This window comes from Tasmannia lanceolata, unplaced genomic scaffold (assembly GCF_043159265.1).
Source record: "Tasmannia lanceolata isolate RefF3 unplaced genomic scaffold, GAP_Taslan_0.1 ptg000018l, whole genome shotgun sequence".
Taxonomy (NCBI): domain Eukaryota; kingdom Viridiplantae; phylum Streptophyta; class Magnoliopsida; order Canellales; family Winteraceae; genus Tasmannia; species Tasmannia lanceolata.
The window spans coordinates 16,784,352-16,812,257 of record NW_027518695.1 but is presented as its reverse complement, the minus strand read 5'-3'; the positions used below and the strand labels follow the sequence as shown (position 1 = coordinate 16,812,257).

Below are 27,906 nucleotides of genomic sequence, written 5' to 3'. Positions count from 1 at the left end.
ATAGATCTCAGGCACAGTTTTCTTGTGGGAGCTCTCCACTTTTATTCACATAAGCAAAAACCATATCACATCTACCATGTTTCAGCGATTTATTAATTTGAAAGCGTTCTGATATGTTCTGAATCATGCAAACTCTATTCTGAGTAGAATCACAACCACAAAACAAGTCACAGCACAACAATTAACATCTCAAAGAAGTTCCATATACCTCCCACACTTTTGAGTTGAGACAAATTGTTATCATTTTGGATCGGCGAAGAAACTGTTGATCCCCGGCATGATTTCAGGTTTTTTGTTGCGAACAAACTTCCTCACAAAGTGTTCAGCATATCTTTCCCCTTCAGCATGGTTGTCCAATATTCCAGCAGCCCTGTTTTCTTTATTCACCCTGTTCTTGGTGTAAAACCAAAAGAAAGACAACAAACAAAGGCCTCTTACTGTTTAAATTTATCAAGTACAGGCCTCTTTGGATCCCCATAAAAATTATTTGCATATAGTTAGGTCATGTTTGGCAACCAAGAAAATTTATTTCATGGAATATTCATGAGCCCTATTGTGAAAGAACTGAGATGGGCGAAGGGGGAGAGACTACTTGAGAGGGCAAGAGTGGAGAGTGTATTATAAATCCTTAAAAACAGTGAAAAAAATACCCTACTTCGAAATGGTTTTTTCCCTGTTTTTTTTTCATGCTCCCCTCTCCCACCCCCTCTAATGTTTGTTCTGCTTGGCCCATCACTCACAACTGGCGCCACTAATGTAACATGAAATATTTTTTTCATCGTTGCGAAACATGCACTTGTATGAAAATGGATTCCAAAGTGGTTATAATACTTCTATCAGTCACCATTCAAAAAAAAAAAAAAAACTTCTATCAGTGCCTTAATGTCACATTTGAAAATAAGATTTAACTTAAAATAACCATGTCTGCAAATAAGAAGCGGTTTTGGTAAGTATCCAAAGAAGTCCCACATCATGCCTATAATGATCTCAAAAGATACATGAAGTCACTATTTGCCTCTTTAACTTGCAACCTATTTACCTCTCTGGCTATGCTCTAAGCTGTTCCTTCTTATGAAAGACATGTAAGGTAAAAATATACATAGCCATGATAAAGGTAAACTTATTGTACGGATTCAACCTGAATCTAGATGATGGGGTGAGGAGAACTCAAGTAGCCAGATATATAAGTGATGAGAGCTCAAGTAGCCTGGTTAATATCAGAAGAGAATTTCTAACAAGAAGATAAAGTTGCTTGATAAGAAGCTGGAAACTTTTCTTCAAACTTCTCATTAGTGAAGTAAAGGGGATTTTAGTTTCTTCTGTCTTTTACTCATTTGCTTGAAGGAAAAAAAACGAAGGGGCTTCAAACCTATGTGTTGATTTCTTGTCCTGGACAGAGGCATTGTGAAGAACTCACTAAAAGGTCTAGTTCTTGCATATAATCTAGCAAGTGCGCTTCTACTAGTATCTTAATGTCTTCGAACTTAGCTTCACCTAAATTGCTCAGGGGCATTTCGGTGGGTTCCCATCTGAATCTACCACAACTAAGGCTGAATAACTAACACAGTCCTACTGTAAGATACTTCTCTTATCAGTTCAACTTTCAAAATCTGAGGAATCTACAATACCAGTGATCGATGGTCCTCTGAAAATCACATAACTCGTGATCACCCATAGTAACCGCATGCCGAGACTCGTAACTGAGAGCTGAAGAAGATTATCCAATGGATTTATTGCAACCTCATCTAAGAGAAATTCCTTCCCATAAGAATCCAATGGGATCCGAGAACCAGCCCTGCAGACCCTAGAAGACTCATCTAGTGTTGACAATGAAATCGAAGAAACAGAAAAGGGCATACCTGGAGCGATCAGCTATCAAACCAAGAAAGATTATTTATATAAGAGATTAAGAAGACGACCATTAAAGAAGAGAGAGAGAGAGAGAGAGAGAGAGAGAGATGGCATACTGCTTCCCTCCCTCCAAGCCCTCCAACACCGCTTTTCCAAATCCAGAACCTTGATTAGGGACTCGGACTCCAATTGATCAGAAAGCCCCTGCTGCCCACTGAGTAGCTCCTCCAAAAGGAATTCCATCAACCCTCTGATAACACAAACCACCATCTAACATGAAAGTGATCATACTACGTTTCTGAAGGCCCAGTCCAACAAAAGCAGAAACACAGCTGGTTTTCACAATAACCCACGAAAAGACCCAATCCAAATTACATCAACCCTCTGACAACACAAACCACCATCTAACATGAAAGTAATCATACTACATTTCTGAAGGCCCGATCCAACAAAAGCAGAAACACAGCTGGTTTTCGCAATAACCCACCAAAAGGCCCAAACATATCTGCATCTCCTATATCTATAAGTTTGGTGCCGATGTAAAATTTCAGAAATATCACTTCAGCCTCTGCATTAATAAATGCTGTTTCACCACCTGTAGTCGCAGCCAGACACCCGGCAGTCAGTCCAGAAAGAAGCTCCCCACACACGCAACTAGAAGAAAGTGTCCCATCAATGATATTTTGAAATTCAAAATGGGAACGGCAGCTCCTCTGCAACGATGTCTATCATTTCATCTGTAGCGATGCAGATAGGGGCCCATCGTCATCCCCACCGTCCCTCTCCAATTCTCAATCTGGTGGATAATTCAAAAACTCACAGACAAATGCCTATGCACCAGAGTCACCTACCTGGCCCGACTCAAGTCTGCCTTCTCTGGTACTGCCTTTACCCATAAGGTTTTTCCTTTTATAACCGGAGGGAGTGATGAAACTTCCTCCCATTCACTGACAACCCTTGTAAAGAGTCTACCAACCTCCAAGACAGCATCCAGAGAGGTAGCCGCTCCTTTTGACCTGAAATCCCCATTACACTTCTATCCTCACCCTTGTCGCACCACCTTTTACTTATCAGCCTCCAATCTCGATCAGTGGGGCTTTGGCTCTGTCTAACGCAACATTCACTCCCCTCTAGCCGAGAGAGTGTCGTCAAGCACATGGAACCTGGCTCCTTCGGGGGAAGCACTAATTCAAACAAGACCTTCGTCACTCCTAGTGCTCGAATCTTCCGACTATGCTGTCTCCAACCTTGACTTCTTCTCTGACTAATGCAAAATCGCAGCTTGTAGGAAGCCCTCCTAGACAAAGTCGCTAAGACACATGCAAGCCACTGCTCTCACCATCCACCATGGCCTACTATAACTCACCTGTGCTTGAACTCCCTGATAATCCACAAGGACGTCAATCCCGATAACATCTTGCTTCACTATCTGAAGAGGGAAGTTTCTTTTTCCTTCTTTATTTGTTATCCTTTCCAAAAAACAAGGATAACCAGCCCACTGCCCCCCACCCCCGGATGTTACGAAGTAACAAATGAGAGCATGTGGTTATAGTTTCTTGAGCGTATAGATATCAATCTCTTATTAGATATACATTATATATAAAAAAAGAAAAATAACATTTCCACCCCTTTTCAAGCCAATATCCACCCCTCTTGTTCATTGTATTCGCATTTAAGGTCTTAAACAAATTAATTTCCCTCGAAGCAAATCATCATCGCCATATCTCCCTCATCCCTCTTTCAGTCACCATCACCCACCCCCTAAGCCCCTATGGGCGGAACCCCTCCACAACGCAACCCTCTTCGAACTCAATGGTGCCTTGTTCACCCCTATCGATATCTCGTACATGCAAGTACCACACCTATTCGACCTCACAACCTTTAATGTCCAAAGTGATGGCCCATCCACTCTCCACATCTATTTCACCCCTACAACTGACACCCCCTTCAAACGCATGACCTAAGCGCATCCTTGGTAGTGGCTTGTTAAATACCCCAGTTGTTGTCTATTCACCAACCTTGAAAAAGGCATCAACTCTAGCTCGAAGAGGTCGGTGGTCATGCAAAGCCACAGTAGAGGGCTCCAGCAGCTCGTGATTCTAACAATCTATAGTGACATCGAGAACATAAAAAAGGTCTAGCTTGGCATCAAAAAGATTTCAAAGGTTGAAAACATGATGAAGATGCTAAACGAAACCCCTTTTGTGGAACCATCTACGGCATCAAATGCTTTTCCATCCCACTCCACGAAAAGGCTTCATCACGGCCAATGACACATTGCCAATGATTACTAGGAGAGAAGCACCCCAGCAAGAATTGGAAAGCAAAGGGGATTGGGATTTTTAACCACCATGACAACAAGATAACAATGGCAATCCTCTCTGCACGACAACTGCTCCTTTCGATCTGAAACCCCCATTGCACTTCTATGCTCACACTTGTCACGCCACCTTCTACGTATCTGCCTCCAATCTCGATCAAGCTCATGGAATCTGTCTAACACAATATCCTTCGGGGTGAGCACTAGTTCTAGAACAAGATCTTCGTCACTCCCCATGCTCAACTCTTCCGATTGTTGTCTCCATCCTTGACTTCTTCTCTGACTAATGCCAAATCGCAGCCTGCAGGAAGCCTTCCTAGACAAAGTCGCTTTGACTCGTGCAAGTCACTACTCCCATCATCTCCCAGGACCTACTATAACTCAATTGTGCTTATAATCCCGGATAAACAACAAGGACGACAAGCCCAACAACATGTTGCTTAACTCTCAAGAGGGAATAAGTTTGGTTTTTTTCCTTTTTTTTATTTGTTAAGTATAACCGGCTCACTGCCCCTCACCCCACCCCTGATGTTACAAAATGACAAATGAGGGCATGTGGTTACTATTTCTTGAGCGTGTACAGATATCAATCCCTTATAAGAATCCATTATATATAAAAATTAAAAATAGCATTGCCACAACTTTTCAAGTCCATCCACTCGTCTGGTTCATTGCATTCACATTTAAGGTCATAAAAGACCTAATTTCCCTCAAAGCAAATAATCATCACTATATCTCCCTCATCCCTCTTTCAGTCACCATCACCCAACTCTCCTTGCGTCCCTATGGGCAACACCCCCTCCATAAAACAACCTCTTCAAACTCCATGGTGCTTTGTTCACCCCTATCTATGTATCATACCTGTAAGAAACGCACCAATTCAACGTCACAACCCTTAACATCCAAAGCGATGACCCATTCACTCTTCATATCTATTTCATCCCTACAAGTAGCAGCCCCTTCAAACGCATGACCCACACACGTACTTGGTAGTGGCTTGTTCAATACCCCAGTTGTTGTTTTTTCACCAACCTTGAGAAAAGGAATCAACTCTGGCCCGAAGTGGTTGGTGGGCGTGACAAAGCGGAGGTAGAGGGCATCAACAACTCATAATTCCAACAATCTACACTATCAAAAAGGTCTAGCCTCACATAAAAAAGATTCCAAAGGTTGAAAAGACGATAAAGATACTAGACAAAACCCCTTCTCGGAACCATCTGTGGCATCAAATGGTTCTCCATCCCACTTTAAAAAAAGGGTTCATCGCGGCCATAGGACACATCGCCAATGATTACAAGAAGAGAAGCAACCCAAGGAGAAAGTAGAAAGCAAAGGGGATTGGAATTTTTAACCACGGTGACAGCGCAATAACAATGGCAATCCTCTATGTTTCTTCTTTTTGAACAATTGCAATCCTCTTTGGAGTATATACGAGCATTAGTAGTTATTTAGTAGCAATCTATGAGATCTTTCTTTTCTTCATTTCAATCCGTAAGAACCTAGAGATTCTTTTAATTTTACAGAGACCTGATCGGTTTTCTAGGGAGAAAATTTCCTTTGAACTTCATTTGAAGCCTTGATGTAATCTTTACTGAAAACAAGCAAGCACACGCAATAACACATGAGATTTTATGTGGTCCAGCAATGGCGCCTATGTCCATGGGCGAAAACAATCATAGAGCCCCCACTATGCAAAGATTACAAAGTTAACGTCATGGTGGAATCTCAAGAGCTGGGGCAATAATAGGAGCTTCCTACATCATTAAAATATAATAAAATAAATTCTTATTTTTCCTAAAATTTTCTCATGTGGTCCAAGAAAAAATTAGGAGCCACATACCTTGCTTTAAACCTCCACCTACATCAATAATATGCAAACAATGAACATTCAAAAAAATATATATTATCCAAACTCTCTCTCTCTCTCTCTCTCTCTCTCTCTCTCTCTCTCTCTCTCTCTCTCAAGCCTATATAGCCCAAGCTCCTTACACTCCGAATTCCGATGCCTCGAACAAATCTTGGCTCTTTTGCTTGATAATTTTTCTTTTTGTTGGGTTTTGCTTCATGAGCTTTGAAATCATAAGGCTGTCATTGAAATGTTAACTTGCAATGGTGCCTACGTCGATAGGAAGGACAATAATGTGATTTTGTTTTCGACAATTAAGAAACCATACTCTCCGCCCCCCCCATTCTTTGTGTTATTTTATTTTTGCTCTTAGAAAATGATATCGCTTTATTGATTGAAAAATCAGGTCAGTTTGAAACTCGACTTTGACTGATCAGTCCCATACAAACACAACTCCGTTATTAGCTCTTTTCAGAGTTTGTTAATGACACTGCTGACATGTGGAACCAGATTTGTCCTCAATCCCTTATGTTCAATATCTCGGTTGTTCTATATATATATATATATATATATATATATATATATATATATATATATATATATATATATATATATATATATATATATATATAGAGAGAGAGAGAGAGAGAGAGAGAGAGAGAGAGAGGAAAATGTTCATGCGCTTGAGCGTACCGGGCTTATATGCGCTTGAGTGGGAAAAAACGCCTATTGGCTGTTTTATGTGGGGCCCCAAGTTAACGCATTTCACTGTTTCGAATACAACTTAACGCATTCTCTCTTCTCCAAACCCTAAGATCGCAAATTCCTAGTTCAATCGTCCGTGGAGCGAGGATTCTCCTTCGAGCGAGTCGTTTGCAACCTTCATTTCATTTTCCAGGTGAGTCGTTTTCATTTTTATTTATTTATTTGATGTGAAGATGCTCCCTGTGTAGAGATTTTTTAGGGTTTCTGTACCCTTTTCATCTTCCAGGTTGGGGTTTTCATCTTCAAGCATTTCAGGGTTTCTGTACCCTAAGAGCACTCGTTTTGGGTTGATAGGTTGGGTTTTTGACACAAATCCGAACCCCTATTTCTCTATTTCACCTGGTAGATTTTTTAGGTATCACCTGAAAATTTATCTATCCACAGGACATGCTTGTAGATTTTTTAGGTATCACAAAAAAATGCTTGATTTTTTAGGGTTTCTGTACCCTTTTCATCTTCCAGGTTGGGAAATTTCTACCACCTTAGTTCATACCCATGATGTGATACCTAGATACAGGGCCTTTGCATCTTCCAGGTTGAGATTTTTTAGGGTTTTTGTACCCTTTTCTGTACCATTGATGATACATAGTTCATACCAATAATGTGAAGATGCTCCCTGTGGAGAGATTTTTCTAGGGTTTTTGTACCTTTTATGCCTTTGTTTTAGACCTACTCTATTCTGATTTTCGGGTTCAACATTAAGACCTTGTATGTGTATGATTTAGTGAACTGATTGTGAGTAATAAACTGATTTTTTTTTCACAAATGGTTCCCAAATTCTCGAACAAAAAGGTTCGTTTTCCATTTTCTATGGTTGTTTATCATGTGGGTACATTCTTTTATTTCTCTTACTTCAATTACTAGGTAAATGGAACCAACCTCTTCGCAACTGTGTGGGTTACGTATTGAGGATGGTGACAGTACACCTTTAGGTTTTGTTGATGACACTTTGTCGCAAGCCAGCGGGTTAGGTATTGAAGAAGTTGACGCCCATGGTCTAATTGTGGTTGATGATGGGGCTAATATGAATGAAGATAATCTAGTATAACCAGATACTAATAGGAATGACGAAGATGAGGGCGGTAGTACGCCCAATAAGGCTGATTGTGAGAAGAGTGCTATGAATAAGCTGTTTGTGGACCACGTGTTTGATAATTGGATGTAAAATTACCACAATTATCCTTCCACGGAACCATTTGCGGCATGAAATGCTTCTCCATCCCAATCTACAAAAGGGTTCATCACGGCCTATGACAAGTCGCCAATGAATCAATGATTACAAGGATAGAAGCAGCCCAAGGAAGAATTGGAAAGTAAAGGTAATTGGGATTTTTAACCATGGTGATAACATGATAACAAGGTCAATCCTCTATGTTTCTTCTTTTGAACAATCGCAAACCTCTTTATAGTCTCTACAGGCATTAGTAATTATTTTGTAACAATCTATAAGATCTTTCTGTTCTTCATTTCAATCAGTAAGAACCCAAAGATTCTTTTACGGGCCGTTTGGATACGTAGATTTTAGAATCCAGGTTGTAGTTTGAAAGTGGTGTAAAATTCTAGATTTTACAATCCATTATCCTGGGTTTTAAGAAATCCAGGTTTTAGAAATCTCTTCCCCATCTTGAGGTTTCTAAAACCTGAATTTAGGACGATCTCCTACTCTCGCTCGACGAAAAGAGGGGTGAGAAATCAGAAAACGACGGGACGATCTCCTTCCCTTGTCTGCCATCCATGATTGAGGATATCCAAGACTTTAAGATCCGCGTATCCAAACAGCCCCTTAAGTTTTACTGAGATCTGTTTAGTTCACTAGGGAGAACATTTTCTTTCAACTTCATTTGAAGCCTTGTTGTAATCCTTAAGACCTTTGATATTCTCTTGATATTTTCCTTATCCAAGAGCACCTTGAGATTCTGCTCTCTTATTTCAGGATCCATATTCAAATGCTTTGGAGACTTTATAGCTTTATTTCCTATGGTGTATCTTCCTCACAATCTCTAAGGTGATACTGCTTAGATCAGTAAAAGTTCAGATGTTCTGATTCAGATCAGATTAATCTATAAATTGGGTGTCCAATATTCTTCATTGATATCTAGTTCAGATAGTCCGGTGCTGCTCATGAGAGATAGAGACAGAGGTGATGATTTATTTAGAGGACATTTTGCTCTCCCAATGAAAATAGTACGATGGCCCATTGATTGGAGGGGTAGGACAATATGATAAAGGAGATGTTTTAAGGTTGTGGATCATCATTAATCCGTAAGGCGCAATAAATGAAATAGCAGATCAATTGCGAGGATAAGCAAACCTAATATTTTAAGAACCCAGACTCGAGAAAGGAAAAGAATACATTCTATGCATGCTAGAAAACTATACAAAAATCGGAAAAAGATTAAGAGCTCTAATAGACCTTCCTTAAAATCGGAATACATTCACATGTACTCCAGTAAAGATTAAGAGCTCTAATAGACCTTCCTTAAAACCTCCACCTACATCAATATTACCAAAACAATGACTATGCATTCTCTCTCTCACACACACACAAACACACATCATCCCTCTTCTATGTCTCTCAAGCCTCCATAGCCCAAGCTCCTTAAACTCCGGATTCCAATACCTCGAACAACAAGGTAAGAAGATCTTAGCTCTTTTGCTTTTGCTATTCTTTCCTTTTGTTGGGTTTTTACTCCACGAGCTTAGAAATCTTAAGGGTGTCATTGACATGTTATCTTGCAATGGTGCCTACGACCATAGGATAGGACAATAATATGATTTTGTTTTCGACAATTAAGCAAGCGTAGGCATTTGGATGCTCCAGCGAGAAGAAGTGACTTGTGCCAAGTTGATGGAGTAAAAAGAGATAGGGGCAAACCGAAAACAACTTGGGTAGAAACAGTGAGAAAAGACTTGATGGCTAGGAACATAACAGAGAACATGACCTTGGATAGGAGAGAATGGAAGAAAATGATCCATGTAGACGAACCCAACTAGTGCCAAGATTAGACTTAGTCAATTTGAGCCAGGTAGATCCTTTCACCTTCTTCATCTAAATTTTCTACAGGATTCATTAGCTGACCCCAACTAGTTTGGGACAAAAGCTTAGTTGAGTTGAGTTGAGTTATTCTCTGCCTCCCCATTTTTGGTGTTATTTTATTTTTGCTCTTAGAAAATCATCAATTCATTGATTGAAAAATCAGGTTGGTTTGAAACTCTTGATGTTGATAACTTCTTAGTCCCACCCAAACACAACTCTGTTTTTAGCTCTTTTCAGACTTCGTTGGTGACACTGCTTACATGTGGAACCATATCTGTCCTCAACTCCATCTTACTAGTCGTCTACCGCACAGGCGCTCCTTTCGATATGAGACCCCATTGCACTTCTATGCTCACCCTTATCACGCCACCTTCTACATATCCACCTCCAATCTCGATCAAAGCGGCTACGGCTCTGTCTAACAAAACAACCTCTCCCATCACACCAAGAGAGCGCCGTCAAGATCATGGAATCTGGCTCGTTTGGGGTGAGCACTAGTTCTAGAACAAGCTTTTCATCACTCCCAATGCTCAAATATTCCTACTATGTTGTCTCCATCCTTGACATCTTTTTGTCATAATGCAAAATCGCAGCCAGCAGAAAGCCCTCCTAGATAAAGTCGCTCAGAATCATGCAAGCCACTGCTCTCACCATCCCCCAGAGCCTACTATAACTCAATCGTGCTTGCAATACCCGATAATCCAAAACTACATCAAGCCCAATAACATGTTTAACTCTCTCACAAGGGAAGAAGTTTCTTTTTTCCTTTTTTACGTGTTAAAGATGACTAGCTCACTGCACCCCCACCCCTACCCCATTATGTTATAAAATGACAAATGAGGGCATCTGGTTATTGTTTCTTATCGTACAGATATCAATCCCTTGTTAAGTATACATTATATAAAAAATGAAAAATAACATTTCCACCCCTTTTCAAGTCCATCAACCCCACTTGTTCATTGTATTCACATTTAAGGCCACAAATGACCTAATTTCCCTCAAAGAAAATCATCATCACCATCTCTCTCACATCCCTCTTTCAGTAACCATCACCCACTCACCCTGCGTCCCTATCGTCGACACCCCTTCCACAACACAACCCTCTTCAAACTCCATGGTGCTTTGTTCACCCGTCACATTCCTGAAAGTAGCACACCTATTTGACGTCACAACCCTAAACGTCAAGAGCGATGGCCCATTCAGTCCCCAAATCTATTACATCCCTACAAGTAGCACCCCCTTCAAACGCATGACCCACGCGCATCTTTGCTAGTGGCTTGTTCAATACCCCGGTTGTTGTCTTTACACCAACCTTGAGAAAAGGCATCAACTTTGGCCCGAAGAGGTTAATGGTCGTGACAAAGCAGTGGTAGAGGGCTTCAGGAACTCGTGATTCCAACAATCTACAGTTACATCGACAACATCAAAAAAGTCAAGCTTGGCATCAAAAAGATTTCACTGGTTGAAAACATGATGAAGGCGCTAGACGAAACCCCTTCCTCAGAACCATCTGTGGCGTGAAATGCTTCTCCATCCCACTCTACAAAAGGGTTCATCAGAGCCTATGACACGTCGCCAATGAATCAATGATTACAAGGATAGAAGCAGCCCAAGGAAGAATTGGAAAGTAAAAGTACTTGGGATTTTTAACCATGGTGATAACATGATAACAAGGGCAATCCTCTATGTTTCTTCTTTTGAACAATTGCAAACCTCTTTATAGTCTCTACAAGCATTAGTAATTATTTTGTAACAATCTATAAGATCTTTCTGTTCTTCATTTCAATCCGTAAGAACCCAGAGATTCTTTTACGGGCTTTTTGGATACGTTTAGAATCCAGGTTGTAGTTTGAAAGTTGCGTAAAATTCTGGATTTTACAATCCATTATCCTGGGTTTTAAGAAATCCAGGTTTTAGAAATCTCTTCCCCATCTTGAGGTTTCTAAAACCTGAATTTAGGACGATCTCCTACTCTCGCTCGACAAAAAGAGGGGTGAGAAATCAGAAAACGACGGGACGATCTCCTTCCCTTGTCTGCCATCCATGATTGAGGAAATCCAAGACTTTAAGATCCACGTATCCAAACAGCCCCTTAAGTTTTACTGAGATCTGTTTGGTTCACTAGGGAGAACATTTTCTTTCAACTTCATTTGAAGCTTTGTTGTAATCCTTAAGACCTTTGATATTCTCTTGATATTTTCCTTATCCAAGAGCACCTTGAGATTCTGCTCTCTTCTTTCAGGATCCATATTCAAATGCTTTGGAGACTTTATAGCTTTATTTCCTATGTTGTATCTTCCTCACAATCTCTAAGGTGATACTGCTTAGATCAGTAAAAGTTCAGATGTTCTGATTCAGATCAGATTAATCTATAAATTGGGTGTACAATATTCTTCGTTGATATCTAGTTCAGATAGTCCAGTGCTGCTCATGAGAGATAGAGACAGAGGTGATGATATATTTAGAGGACATTTTGCTCTCCATATGAAAATAGTACGACAGCCCATTGATTGGAGGGGTAGGACTATATGATAAAGGAGATGTTTTAAGGCTGTGGATCATCATTAATCCGTGAGGCGCAATAAATGAAATAGCAGATCAATTGCGAGGATAAGCAAACCTAATATTTTAAGAACCCAGACTCGAGAAAGGAAAAGAATACATTCTATGCATGCTAGAAAATTATACAAAAATCGGAAAAAGGAAAAACATGATACACGAAAAAATAGAGTGGATAGTGATTCTATGTAACACCCAAAAACAGAAAACTCAATCAACCAAACTAAAATATCAGACCCACAACTAATATTGGATTTACACACAAAAGACAAAGTATGTTGATGATAGACAGTGAAGAAATCCGATTGAGTTGAGCAAAATAGAGTAGAATCAATGGGAATTCAAACAGATACAAAAGCTAAATTATTGTAAAAATAAAAGTATATTAGCAAAGTACTGACCTAACTTCAGGGTTGATAACAATGTTGCGAACCAGCTGAAATACACAGATTCCTACAGCAGCCCCAACCGCCGCAAAGAGCGGCAATACCTTCACATACCCACCAAAAAAATTAGCAGATTACAGATCCAAAAAATATCGAAAGAGAAAAGGAGAGAGTCTTGATCGAAATCCCAAATGATAAAACACATCTATTGTTTGAAAGATAGAGAAATCTCAAAAGAGAGAGAGAGAGAGAGAGATTACCTCAGGCCTAATCCATCGATTAGGGGTAGAAGCCATGAATCGAGGCCCTGCAAGATGATTGAAAGATGAAGAAAGAGAAGAAGATTTAGGGAAAGAGAACAAGATCTAAACCTAGAAAAACGCAACACCACTCACAATTATATAGCGGAGAAGACTGATATCTGAAATGACCGATATGCCCCTGAATTGCTAAAAAATATCCACTCTACCGGGGGAATGACCAATGTAGAGTGGATATGAACAAATCCGATATCTTTGATTTAGGATTTGCTAGAGACAATCGCAGAAGGCATTTCGCAGGCCAGTTGTTGCATGATAGAGCAGCCCCCTCATGAATAAAACAAAATCTGTTAAAAAGTGAGCACATGTGGCTGCTCTCTAATGCAACATTCAACCAGCCAAATGCCTTTTGCGATGGTCTCTAGGAAATCCCGTTTGATTTATTCCATTTTCGGATTTATTGGTCCAAAAGCTGATTTTTCCTGGAAATGATTTCAGCACTCCAATGTTTTGATAAACATGAGCTCCCATGTTTGTCGTGTAATATTTAAAGGGCTTTAATAGCTTTGTAAGAACCCTAGTATTCCTATGACATCCTTTAAATACTACACGACAAACATTGGAGCCCATGTTTATCAAAACTCAAGGTGGCAATTGGCATGTGCTGGCCCGGTTCGGAAAAAAAGGGTTCCTCGGGTCAGGTCGGATCCAACCTGAGTTGGACGGGTTCGGGTTCGGAAAAAAAGGGTTCCTCGGGTCGGGTCGGATCCAACCCGAGTTGGACCCCTATAAAAAGGGAGGGTATGTGGCAGACTTTAACGCTTTTTCACGTTTTTTCACGTTCAAGGGATGTGAATTATCCTACACGGGGTGCGAATTTATCAGCACTTTTTTTTTATTGAGGGGGCTGCCCAAAAGTGGTCCCCAAAGTGGGTCCGTATGATGTGGCAAGTTCTCTCTTTCTCTCTGCTCAAACTGGAGTTTTTACATAGACTGCTGACATTTGCAGCTTTGCACAACCATGTTTTGATAATCTGCACCAACTTACCTTGTCTTTTACATTCTAATCAGCTGTCAAAGGTTATCACAATTCCCAAAAAAGCTATCATACGCTAATTAGGAAGGAAAATTCAAGGTGAGTGCGTGCAATTATAATATTATGATAGTGGCAATATCAATAGCCCTTATATGCTATTTTAATAAAGGATGTGCTCATGTGCTTGGGCGTTGAGGTGGCTCCCTTCTGTGATGGTCCCTAGCATATCCATTTCAAAAGATACCGTGACAAAAGTAGGATGATCTAAACCGTTCATTAGTTTTGTTGGGGCTCAACTAGGCCGAGTGCACAGAATAATCTCCATAGCATGATCCTAACCCTCTGATTTGTAGAATTTTCTATAATATGGTATTCCTCCATAGATAGAAGGGTTAGGATTATCTGATGAAGACGATTGGGGACAGCCTAATTTACGTTGGGGCCCAATAAATGAATGGCTTGGATGATTGTATGGAGTGCAACCCTGTGTTTTTTTTTAAAAACTCTCTCCACTCATAGCCTGAACACCCCCACTAGATGATGGTCTACAAGATCAACGGTCTCAATTACACATCTTGAATACCGGTGGGGCCCAAAAATAGATTGTTAGTTTTGATAGAATTTGCCTACTTACACTCACCATCTTTCAATTCATTTTGGTAGTTAGACCATAAAAAAGATGATATTCCATTGAACTGTGGGGTCTAATAGGATTGAAATTATCCTTGGTTATTTGGAAAATATTTTCCATGGAAAAAATAGTTAGCCAAAAATCAGATTTCTAAGGTTTTTTTTTAACAAATAGATATGACAAAAACTTGTTAATGTTGGGGCACCACTCTGTTCTATCTCCATCTTGAAATCAAAACAAAATAAAGAATAAAAAAGAAGAACTCTTAAATCTTGAAATAACAATAAATTAATCAGAAGTAGTCGCGATCATTCACGTTCCCTGATCTTCTTGATCACACACTGATCAGATAATCCAAAGCCGTTGATCAAGATCCAAGGTTGGTATTTTTTGCATGCATTATAGTACTTGATAAGACAGATTTATGAACTTCTAAAATATTAGGAGAATGCTTTCCATATTCAAGATATCAAGTGTTATTTACTTACAGAAATCTAAAAAACAATTTCTACTAAAATTATTTCAACTAAGGGGGTGGTTTGGCATTTTTTTTCACTTCTTATGAAGGAGATATCATCCCTCTTGGTGCAGAACTGCAGGAATTGAAGACCAGGTGTAATTGGGTATTGGTATCTTTGGGACTGAAGTTCTTCAATAGCCACGTATAATAGAGGGAAGGATGCAATCATGTTTAGCACAGATGCACTGTAAATGTATCCCATGAACTCCGAAGTTAAGCATACTTGGTGCGAGAGTACTACTAGGATGGGTGACCTCCTGGAAAGTCTACGTCGTGCTACACCACTATCTCTCTTTCCCTTTATCAAATGTTACTTTTCCAAACACAAAAAACTAAAAGTGATGGAAAATGTATCTTTAAGAGAGATCACATTAATTCAAGTTGGTGATTTCAATTCTAGTTTCAACCCTCCAAACCGATTAAATTATTTCAATCTGTTTCCTAGTGTGATCACCTACATCTTCATTTTCAATCTTCCTACCCAATTGTTCTGCCTCTGCCAAATAAAGGTTGAACTTTTGCTTTTGTTTCTCAAATACAAGGCAAATTACAGTAAGGAAAATCAACAGATTTTGTTATTCTACCTGACATAAGTTCATACCTGCATTACACATTGGATACAATGCTTCACAAGCAAGTCGCTTTATAAACCGAGTTGCAGGAAGGACCTATTAGCAACTTAATCATGGTTTTGAGACCTCCGGTGATTCTCAGTCTTCGATCCATCATGAACTTTACGAGCTCGATCCCGCCAAGAACCTTGTTTCATGGCAAGCACCTGCAACCAAAGTGATCACAATTCACAACATCGGTGTTTCTTTCTTTTTCCCATTTTCTCGTACGAAAAGTTGATAGATGAAAATCAGTAGTAGGGGGGCCATTAAAAGCTCCTACCTTGTCACTCATGAGGTTTTGGCGGGATTCATTGCCTGTTTCTGTATCATTTTCTTTGTTAAAGTTTGTGCTATGTTCTCTTTCTGTACCAAGATGTGATGCTGATGTTGCTCCAAACACGGCTTCGTCATGGGCAGACTGGTTATATTCATTTTTCGTGCCAAGAGAAGAAGGTGCTGTTGATCCAAACATGGCCTCATCATGGGCAGCTTTGATTTCTTCTTCCCGTTTTGCCTTGGAAACAAAGGAAACAAGCTCCATCAGAGACTTTTGAAATACCAGGTTTCTTACATATTCCTCAGTCCATCAACAAGTATATAGACTAACTCAGTGTGCGTACCTCCACTGCAGAAAACCGGAAGCTTCGCCCCATATCCTTGACCAATGCAGCATCATCTTCAGCCACTAAATATTATGGGAAAGATAAATATTCAGTAAGGTCTCCGAAACTTGAAGGGAATCACATTTTTAATAAAATAAGGCAGTGTGAAAGATTGTTTAGAAACTGATGATCAAATGAAGTGTCAATGACTATCAGACACCAATACATGGCCTTGGCGAAACATAATTTACCAGTTGACAGGTAAAAAGAAAATAGCGACATTGTCTTTAGTAAAAAGAATAGTTTTAGTCTTTTAGACCCAACATCCCCGCCACACATCAATTTTTGAATAAGGTATTTGACCTTTGATTTTAGGTTAACATAGGAAAAAAAGAGTGTTATGACCGTGCATTTTCACAAAATCAACACCCATTTTATGGATTAGTGCAGATTACTAGATCCATGTATCAGACAAACTTTGATGGTTCTAGTATGGGTAACCTTGGTCCAACTGGTATAGGACGGGTCCCGAGAGATTCAAGTGGTGATGTTATTTGGGCCTTTTCTAGTCCGCTAGGGATTAAAGATGCTAGCGAGGCGGAGGTTAGAGCCGTCCACCAGGGGATAAAGTGCTCGGATAAAGAAAGTATGGATAATGTTATTGTGGAGGGTGACTCCTTAAACGCTATCCGGTGGCTTAAAGGATCGACTGTCCCACCTTGGAGGTTTGCCCAGTTCTTTGACGAGATTCAATACCGGTGGAAGGTTCGTCAATCATATTTAAACATACAAGAAGGTCTGCTAACAGTGTGGCAGATAAACTTCCTAGGGATGGTGTGGGGAAGCAGAAGCCGGAGATGTTTGATTTCCTTCCCCCGTGATCTCTGTTTGTTGTTTCTATTGTCTCTCTTTGTTTCCCTTGTGGCTTCTATTTGCACTCTTGGGTTGGCCATCTCGGTCTTCCCCTTTTCTCTATGAATGAAATTGCAACCATTCAAAAAAATAAAAAAGTCTCAGACAGACGTATAGTTGGGTTTGATATTCGGAAAATCAAGATTTCTGGCTGAGATAATAATTAAGACACTTGGAACCCAAGGCGGGACCCAAGGCACCTATTATGCATATTAATGGCACAATTCTAGGAAGTAACGATCCGTCGAAAATCGCTCGATACAGTTGGTCGACATACCCGGAAAGTCTTGAAGGAATTGAGAAGAGGTTTCTGGGACTCCTAGGAATCTAGGATGAAAGACCGGGTGGAACAAGAAGCCGTGCACAACAGAAAGTCAGACATAAAGAGAGCCTGAACCGTGTGAATCTCGAAGGGCAAGCCTATGGGAAATGCTATACACATGGACGCCTCCAGTTGTGGGTTGTATCAGCCCCTTCCATGTGTGCTTCGTGTTGAGAAAGAGCATCCTAAAATATTCATTCTCAATAACCTTCTCGAGAGAGTCAAAAGTTGAAAGTGTCAGCCAATGAGTAGCTGAGGTTGTTGGAGATACAATATAAAAGGGATGGGCATGCACAAAAAGGACACGAAAAATGGGATGAACATTTTTCTTTTGGAAAGGATATTTTTTCTTGCGGTGAGAGAGAACAGAGTGGAGGCCCTTCTCCAATGAAAGGTCAGGGATTTTTTGTAAAAAAATTTCAGTGCAATTGTTATTATCTAGAAAGGAAGATGATTTCTGATTTGAGCTGGAAAGCTGGAGATTACCATTCCAAATTCTCATAGAATTTACAGCTTAGAAATTCGGATCTGTGTATCCATAGATCATTGGAGGCAATCACCGAACTATCCAACAATCCTCCAAGAATTACAAGAACAAAAAGGAGGTAAAATGTTTGTGCCATCTGCAATGCTGCGGTGGAGATATTCGGTCCAAAAAATTTTGGCCCCAATGGGGACCCTGCAGTGAACTCAAAAAGAAAATCATCCAACTTGGTAAATAAACCTAAGTCTTTATAGTTCAGGGAACCAACATTATTGGTAATTGACATAAAAAAAAGGTGGACAGATCGATCACCTACCATGTGGCTCACAGGATGGAAAGCTGTGAACAGGAAGATCCTAAATGTTAATGGTAAATGACGGAATAAGAATACAGAAAAGCTTCCAATTTTGTAAATAAAGGATATCAATATAAGAATGGATGAAAGGGACGTGCGGAAGGAAAATTTTCAAGTGGCGTCAAAGCAACTCAAGATTAGTTTTAAGTTCCAACAAAAGATTCATATGCCAAGTTTGCAATCACCTAAATAGCTTGGAAGAAAGATTCTGACACAAAACAGGCAAAATTATGCCAGAAGACGAGTGCAGTATTTTTGCGTCACTCCCAAAGCAAGTAGTGCTTCAAGTATATTCACGAATATAAAGAAGATGAGAAAAGGAGGCCATATTTACCTTCGATCTCTTCGTCATCAAGTGGAGCTTCCTGGTCGAAATCAAAGCGTTCCCATCCTGCCCCCATCACTGTGTCCTTTGCAACTGCAAAATCCAAAAACATTACAGGATACTGAATCAAAAGTTCTGAACAAGGTGGAAATTCTCGTTAAGCATATAAACTAGAGTTGTAGTCAATCTCAGGTTTCAATCATAGATAAACAAAGTCCGTACTTAACTGATCATATCAATTTGATCTATACGTCAGCCACTTTCTTTTTTTGGTTAATGGTTTCAGGTTCCTTTCAAAGCATTATTTTTCCACATCTTGAAAAAGAATAGGCAGAGGTACATCCATTTCCAAAAGAGTAAATATAGGGTTGCAATGTTAGGGTATCAGAAACAAAAACGGTACAGTGTGTACGTTAGTGGATCAAATAGTGAAAAAAAGAGAGCATGCAAGTCAGGTCTACTCGATGTGTTTCGACATTATTTCCTGGCTTTACCTTGTGTTTTCATTGAGTTGACATATCACAATCTAAATAACCAACAAAATTGGAAAATGCCAAACATGCACATCGACAAAATTTTCAGTATAGTTTTACTAGTGCATTTTGAAGCATCCATCCACAACAACAAAAGAGAAGCCCAGTCTTTCACATATAAGTTTATTTGCTCTATCACTACAACACAACAATCTAGGTATTTCAACTTTGATATAATTGTAAATATGAAGGAAAAAAGAAAAAAGAATGGAGAGAAAAAGAAGAAGAAAGAGAGGGGAATTGTGAGATTGTCTCCCCTAGGGACGACTCTCTTTTATTTATGAATTATCATAAAAGGTGAGAATTCCAAGCATGCCTTAATGTAAGACCTAAGTGGAAAATAAAAAAGATATACACAGAAAAATTGGAACACCATGGTGTATATACTTAAAAATTTCCCCTCAAGCTGGCGAATGGATGTTGATTATTCCCATCTTAGATGAAAGAAACTGACGTTGGTCCTTAGGAAGAGCTTTAGTGTAGATGTTGGCCAACGAATCTTCAGAACGAATATGAGAAGAGATCTCACTAAACTACACCTTTTTTCTTACAAAGTGACAGTCTACTTCAATATCCTTGGTTCTCTCATGAGATACAGGATCAAAGGCTAATATGTATGGCAGCTTGATTGTCATAGATGATAGAACATCAGCATAGTTTGTTTTATTTTCAATCACAGAAATTGCCCTGTAGTTAGCCTCTACATTGGAACGATCTGCAATGCTTTCCAACTAAGTTTCCACCCAGATAGCCTCTGATTAACCACAGTAGGTGTCAATAGGTTTTACCCCAGACAAGCAATATCTATTAGAAGATCTAGTGCATACTTTCTCTATGACAGGAAAACTCCACGAGAGGATCTGGAAAATATATCAGATGACCAAGGTCTATAATATCAAAGGCCTTTTGCAGATACTCCGTCAATTGCTGTATTCCCTATCATCTCCAATAAGTAATGCCATCCACATACACAATTAAGGTAACAGTACCTTCTCACCTCTGTTTTACAAAATGTTTCTTCACTTGGGGTACAAAGCCCTCTGGATCATATGAACTTTTGCAGGCTATTTTAAATAAATGCATTCTTAACATCAAGTTGGTAAAGAGGCCACCTCAGATCAACTACTATCGAAATGATGGCTCTCATAGAGTTCAACTTTGCCACAGGTGCAAATCTCTCAAAGTAATTCACTCCATACGTATGAGTATATCCTTTGACAACCAGGCGAGCTTTATACATTTCCAATTCTCCATTTGCATATTACTTTATGATATAGATCCATCTACAACCTACATGTAATTTTCCTTCAGTAACGTGACTGTTCTATTGGCGGGTATGAGGACAAGAGGACAGGAATTCGATTCAATGATTCTGCCACAAAAATAGATCTTAAGAGAGGTGTATTCACGGCCAAATCAAAAGAGAGGCATTCTCTTCCATTATTGTAATGAAATATCTCGATGGCACACCCAAATTGAGTTTGGACCCATTTATGAAAGATTTCGACGAGGTTTGATTAACCATATTTATTTTGAATAGCATCATCAATGAAAAAAAAAACATAATATCTAAAGCCAAAGTATGGAATACTAGCCGGAAGTGCACAATGAAAGAGGGAGGACGAAGAGAGTAGTTGGGCAACTGTATGCACGAGGGCCAAACATCAAAATGCATTAACTAGAGGAATGATTACTCAAGCTCTTGAGCGAAGTAGAATGTTGATTTATAGAAAGTCCAGATGTCTAAAAATTTAAATTATCACTATCCAGGAAAATTTGGCAGACATCAAGAAATTTCAAAATTAGAATACTCTAAATAAATAAAAAAAGGGGGACAACCTATTCCGCCGAGAATCTTGGCGTTTGCTTGGACAGTATTGTACAATTGCAAAATACTGACGACCGGCTAAAACAGCGTAGTCTTCATTTAGCAAGCAAATGTGCATTATGCGGTGCCGCAGAGGAAACTATCGATCACCTCTTTATCCATTGCTCGTATGCAAACAGAATATGGAATATCATGTTTAGATCATTCAGAATTCAATGGGTAATGCAGGGACAAATATCCGAAGTCATTCTAAATTGGCGAGGGGCATTCTATGACTGTTTGGGCGAAGCATTATGGAGTCCCCTACCTTTTGCAATTATATGGTACATCTAGAAGGAACGGAACAATAGAATTTTCTCAGACAAAATCCGGCACTGGAAGCACTTAGCGCTGGAAATAAAGTTATCACTCATATCTTGGGCGAAGGCGAAAGGTAAAATTCCGTACTCCACTAGGGTGGCTCTGAGAAACTGGAACGTGGTTTTAAACGAAAGAAAGCCTCAGGTGGCAATCACTCCGGAATGGGTGGCTCCGGGAGAGGGATGGTTAAAGCTTAATTTTGACGGAAGTTCACTAGGTAACCTTGGACCAGCCGGTTTTGGAGGTTTGATTCGAGATCCCTCCAATAGAATGATAATGTCCTACTCCGGATCAGCGGGAACATGTGATGCGAATGAAGCTGAGGCTAGGGCGTTGCTATTTGCCCTCCGGTGGTACGCCAGTCACAATTTAGGCCCGTTAATTGTGGAGGGGGATTCGTCAAATATGATAGCTTGGGCTGGAAATCAAGGTGGTGGGCCATGGAGATTGCAGTATATTCTTGATGAGATTCGGGACCTTGTTAGGAATATTCGTCCACAATTATTTCATCATAGGAGAACTGCAAATTCTTCGGCGGACGTTTTGGCAAAAGAAGGGGTTCTTTTAATGGGACAAATGTAAATAGATCCTCTAGCCTCTCAATAGGCTTATGTCTGCTGGTTCCCCCCTAATACTTTTGTACTGGGACATCTTGTCCCAACCATAAATTTAATAAAATTCACTGTTAATTCTAAAAAAAAATAAAAATAAGAATACTCTAAATAAATAAAGCAACATCTCACTGTCCATAGAAGCAATAAACACAACTACAGTTGGTTAGAAGGATTACTCATCCAATGGAAGTACTTACAAGTGCAACATGCAAAAGATGTAACACAAGAACATTAAATGCAACTGTTGGTGTGAATTAAATAAAAGGATCCGTCATTGGGAAAAAATCATTTGCTTCAAAACTGCCAATATTAACATGCAAGATGTAAGGCAGTTTTTTTTTAAGGACAGCGATTTTATTAAAAGCAATAAGGACGGAGATGGTCAGTACAGAGACAAAAAAAGGGGAGACAAGATGTAAGGCATTTAACTCTCCGCGCACAATCAAGGTCACGTTACAACAGGAAAGGTCAATGCACTCAAATGGTGGTAGAGAACAGATCACTTGCATAAAGAATGGCACAATTGGCAAAAAGTGGGTATGCTAAAGAAAAACAAAATCACTATAAGTCTATAACATCAAGGTGGTAACAAATGGAGAAAAATCAAGAATCTTAAAAGAGCATCCAATAGACTACCAGTTTGAGAAAGCTGGAGCTTCATCTTCGCTTTAACTCTTTCAGCTGGTGTCTGTTAAGAAACCAAAAGGAAAGATGGCATCATCTTACAAAATCACAATTAACAGAAAAGGCAGATAAGGGAAAGAAAGAAGAATACGCATATGATCCGACACTCCTTAGGTCCTTTTTTTTCGAAAGAATACACTCCTTTGGTCCTTTTTCACTTTATTTCTACAAATGCTTGTTAAGGATGGGAAAAATTGAATCCACTTGTGAACATCCATATGATATGCTCATTTGAAAATTTTCCCTCATTTGTTGTGCCTGCATAATAAACCCGACATGTGTTGGGAAAAATATTACTATTGCTGAATTACATGCCTGCATATAATGTTGGGAAAATTTTCCCTTATTTGTTGTGCCTGCATATAATGTTTTCCCAAATCTGAACTGTGAAATTAAATGGGATGAAATAAATATGGAAGCGAAAAATAAATGACAAATAACACCAGAAATTTTTACGTGGAAAACCCTCCGGAGTGAAGGGAAAAACCGCAAGACCGTAGTCCACTTAAAAACTTCCACTATAGTAATAATGGGTTACAACATAACCTGCAGGGTGGGTCTCTTACAGAGTGCATACAAGAGTTGTGCCTTCAGTGTATGGCTATGAGTAGCTAATACCCCCTCACACACTGGCTCTTAGTACACAGCTATCAGAGAACTGTGCTTCTCTCTCTCACTCTCTCTTCTCTCTCTACAGTGCACTTCACTTGTGCTTCTGCTCATGATCTTCACTTCCTCGGCTCCTCTATTTCTAGTTGCGCAAAAGAGGAATCACGCATGCATTCGTCATATATAGCCAGCTTTCATGCATGTGTAGTAAGACTTTCGTCATGCACCGTCCAAAACATTTTTCAACAAAAATGTTTTGCGATGACTAACACCACACACGTCCACATCTTCTCTTTATTATATGACATACACACACCTACTTATTTATTACACACACAATGCATTTAGTATTTAAAACAAAGAAACCAAAACTCTCTTTGTTTGTTTTGTTGAGCATGGCCGACACTCCCTAAATAGGGAGGGACCCACTCCAACAAATCTCCCCCTCACGACCTATTTGGAGAGGCCGTCAAGCCCGCTTCTTTTTTGCAAGCTTGTAGCTTTTCACGAGGTAGTGTCTTTGTCATCATATCGGAGCCATTGTTATCGGTGTGAATTTTCTCAAGCTGTAACAGCTTCTCTTCCAACACATCACGTATCCAGTGATATCTTATATCGATGTATTTGGATCTGGAGTGGAACGTTTAATTTTTGCTAAGATGGACTGCACTCTGACTGTCACAATATAGAACAAACTTCTCTTGCTTCGGGCCCAATTCTTGTAGGAACTTCTTCATCCACAGGACCGATTTACATGCTTCTGTTATAGCAATGTATTTTGCTTCTGTGGTGGATAAGCCAACACACTTTTGTAATCAGGATTGCCACGATACAGCTCCCCCAGCAAAGGTTAATACGTACCCTGACGTGGACTTTCTCGTATCCACATCACCAGCCATATCTGCATTTGTAAAACTTTGTAGTACAGGTTTGCCATTACCAAAACATAAACTAATGTTGGATGTACCTCTAAGATACCTGCGTATCTATTTGACTGCTGCCCAATGTTCCTTACCAGGATTTGAGAGGAACATGCTAACAACTCCAACTGTATGAGCAATATCAGGTCTTGTGCATACCATGGCGTACATTAAATTGCCGACTGTCGATGCATAAGGCCCTTTATCCATTTCTGATTTTTCCGTCTCACTTGGAGGACATTGTTTCACACTGAGCTTAAAGTGGCTTGCAAGTGGAGAACAAACTGGTTTAGCTTTGCTCATGTTGAACTTTTGAGAACTTTTTCAACATGTCGTTCTTGAGATAGCCAGATTTTGTGGTTCTATGTGTCTCGGGATATCCTCAACCCAAGAATCTGCTTTGCCAGTCCCAAGTCCTTCATGGCAAAGGACTTGCTCAACTCCTTCTTCAGGTTGCTAATTTTGCCGGTAACATGGCCAATAATTAGAATGACATCAACGAAAAGCAAGAGGATAATGAAATCACCGTCTAGAAATTTCTTGACAAACACACAGTGCTCTGCAGTGGTTTTGTTCTAGCCGTGCTTCTCCATGAATGAGTCAAACTTCTTGTACCACTGTCTTGGTACCTGCTTGAGCCAGATCCAGACATATCGATGTAAGGTATCACTGGATACGTGATGTGTTGGAAGAAGTTGTTACAGCTTAAGAAAATTCACACCGATAACAATGGCTCTGACATGATGACAAAAACACTACCTAGAGAAAAGCTACAAGCTTGCAGAAAAGAAGCGGGTTTGACGGCCTCTCCAAATAGGTCATGAGGGGGAGATTTGTTGAAGTGGGTCCCTCCCTATTTAGGGAGTGTCGGTCACGCTCAATAAAACAAACAAAGAAAGTTTTAGTTTCTTTGTTTTAAATAATAAATGCAATGTGTGTGTAATAAATAAGTAGGTGTGTGTATGTCATATAATAAAGAGAAGATGTAGACGTATGTGGTGTTAGTCATCGCAAGACATTTTTATTGAAAAATGTCTTGGACGGTGCATGACGAAAGTCTTACTACACATGCATGAAAGATAGCCATATACGGCGAATGCATGCGTGATTCCTCTTTTGCACAACTATAAATAGAGGAGCCGAGGAAGTGAAGATCATCAGCAGAAGCACAAGTAAAGTGCACTGCAGAGAGACAAGAGAGAATGGGAGAGAGAGAGAGAGAGAAACACAGTTCTTTGATAGCTGTGTAGTAAGAGCCAGTGTATGAGGGGTATTAATTACTTAACTACCTATGGCTATACACTGAAGGCACAACGCTTGTATGCACTCTGTAAGAAACCCACCCTGCAGGTGATGTTGTAACCCATTATTTACTATAGTGGAAGTTTTCAAGTGGACTACGGTCCCGTGATTTTTCCCTTCACCCCGGAGGGTTTTCCACGTAAAAATTTCTGGTGTTATTTGTCATTTATTTTTTGCTTCCATATTTATTTCATCCCATTTAATTTCACAGTTCAGATTTGGGAAAACTTTATCTGGGCTGTAATTCATCAACAAAGTGGTATCAGAGCCTTGGTTGCTCTAGATTATTTTTCTAACAACCTTGATTTACACTCGAGAACCAAAGCTTTTATGGTTTGATTTAAATAGTTCAGAAGATTGAGTACAACTAAAGATCTTCTACGTGCATAATTCGATCTTCTACGTGCATAGTTCCCCCAATCATCCACAAATGGAGGCATCAATAGGCAACCAAAATAAGCATCCCATTTCAACAATTGGGTGGGTATAAAAAAATATGCCCCATCAAGAAGATTTTCAATTGAGTAAAACTAAATTAGATTGAAAGTAGCCACTACAAAACTATCCTGTTATGTTCGATAAGGAGATATGAAGAGGCCCAAACAAACTTACACAATGCATCATCATGAAAATCCATCAAACACGAAGAGCTAAAAAATGACAGCATGCTAGTGTACTGCACAACAAATTTTCTTAGAAGTCATCATAAAAACTAAAGAACAAATTCCATCAGGCAATGTCGAAATACGATGTATGAACCCATCCATCATTAGATATCAAATTATTACTAAAATCCCAAAATAAACAGAATTTATGAATCCATCAAGCAATGTCAAACTACAATGTATAAACCTAATCACCCATCCAGCATTAGATACCAAATTATTACCAAAAGCCCGAAATAAACAAAACTTATGAATGACCAAATTCAACTATCAAATTATCACTCAAACCCCCAAAATGCACAATCGAGTAAAAACCAAGAAACCTGCCTACTAACCATCTTGTCATACCCATCGATAACCCGCGAATAATCAACACCAACATTCTTATCCCTAGATATCCCCTCCTTTGAACTACCTTTGCTTCCACCCTCAACTTTGTACCCATCTCCTTCATCCCCTCTCCTCTTTTCTGACCTTCCTACACGCGGAGACGAGCTCCTACTTCTTCTCCTTCTACTTCTTTCCCGAATACGAAGTCTTTCTTCTTTTTCTGAAGAAGATGATTCAGACCCGCTTCTTCTTCTCCTCCTTGAAGACCCATCTCTCTTCCGACTAGAAGAATGAAAGCTATGGGAATGGTTTGAAGGGGAAACATGTTTTTTTAGCTTGTTTTGAATGTTGTGGAGTTGGGTTTTTTTCTCGGTTTCTGAAGCGCGGCTAGGGCTTGAGGCCCTAACGAATGCGGTGAGGAATGAAGATGAAGAAGGTGTGGTTTTGGTTGAAGGAAGATTGGGATTAGAAGAGTGTGAAGAGTATCCAAGGCCTTGCTTGAACTTGGCTGCTCCTTCACCTTTGCGCGTGAGCTCCTCGTAATAAGCTGCAGCTTTTTCTTCCTCCATTACTTCAAGGGCTTGAAATTCTCTTCTGTATATGAGCAAGAGAGATCTCATTTGTTAAGTTTGTGGTGGGACCTACGGGTAGGCCCACTCCATAGGATGATCCAAACTGTCCATTTTGTTTGGCCATACCCCTAACAAAACATTTTCATAGGATGATCCTAACCCTCCAATCTATAGAGGTTCTGAACATTATAGATTGGAGGGTTAGGATTGCCCTATGGAAATTTTGGGCATATAATTTCTTTCCTAAACCATCCCCTGCGAGGCTTGGGGTGTCAACCATCCACTAGGTCTTAATCACGATTCATTCAAATCTCTTGTCATCAGTTGGATCAGATTGTTCTCCCTCATGAACTTGCCGAGTCTATAGTCTCTCTCTTTTATTTTCTTCTATTTTTGGAGTCTTGCTCCGTCATACAGCCGAAATTCTGATAAGCTGGGGCTCGATGCAGAGTCCGAGTGGCTATCAGGATATCTTCTGTGATTGGGGTGATGGTCCGGCGTACGATGGTCCGGTGTACGCGTGGGCTCCTCCTGTCATGTTGGCTCGTTCGTGTACTCGTCACAGTGGGGCTAATTTGAAGTAGGCAGGCATATAGGACTATAGGATGATCCAAACTGTCCATTTGATACGCTATAATGTAAATAGGTTGTTCCCAAAAATCAC

At 39.8% G+C, this 27,906-nt stretch overlaps 2 protein-coding genes across 2 annotated transcripts; both read right to left on the bottom strand.

Annotated features, from left to right (window-relative positions):
• Positions 1–17: 17 nt before the first annotated feature.
• On the bottom strand, positions 18–13,178 carry LOC143849609 (B12D protein). The gene is made up of 3 exons (XM_077358691.1): positions 13,025–13,178; positions 12,780–12,868; positions 18–388 (listed from the first exon to the last, which is right to left on the bottom strand). Exons 1-3 carry the CDS (start codon positions 13,058–13,060, stop codon positions 241–243), a joined length of 273 nt encoding a protein of 90 aa, XP_077214806.1. The 5' UTR covers positions 13,061–13,178; the 3' UTR covers positions 18–240.
• Positions 13,179–15,596: 2,418 nt separating this feature from the next.
• On the bottom strand, positions 15,597–27,270 carry LOC143851752 (serine/arginine-rich splicing factor). Its single transcript, XM_077361239.1, has 6 exons — positions 26,676–27,270; positions 22,797–22,848; positions 18,835–18,918; positions 16,446–16,510; positions 16,106–16,339; positions 15,597–15,989 (listed from the first exon to the last, which is right to left on the bottom strand). Exons 1-6 carry the CDS (start codon positions 27,237–27,239, stop codon positions 15,891–15,893), a joined length of 1,098 nt encoding a protein of 365 aa, XP_077217354.1. The 5' UTR covers positions 27,240–27,270; the 3' UTR covers positions 15,597–15,890.
• Positions 27,271–27,906: the final 636 nt, after the last annotated feature.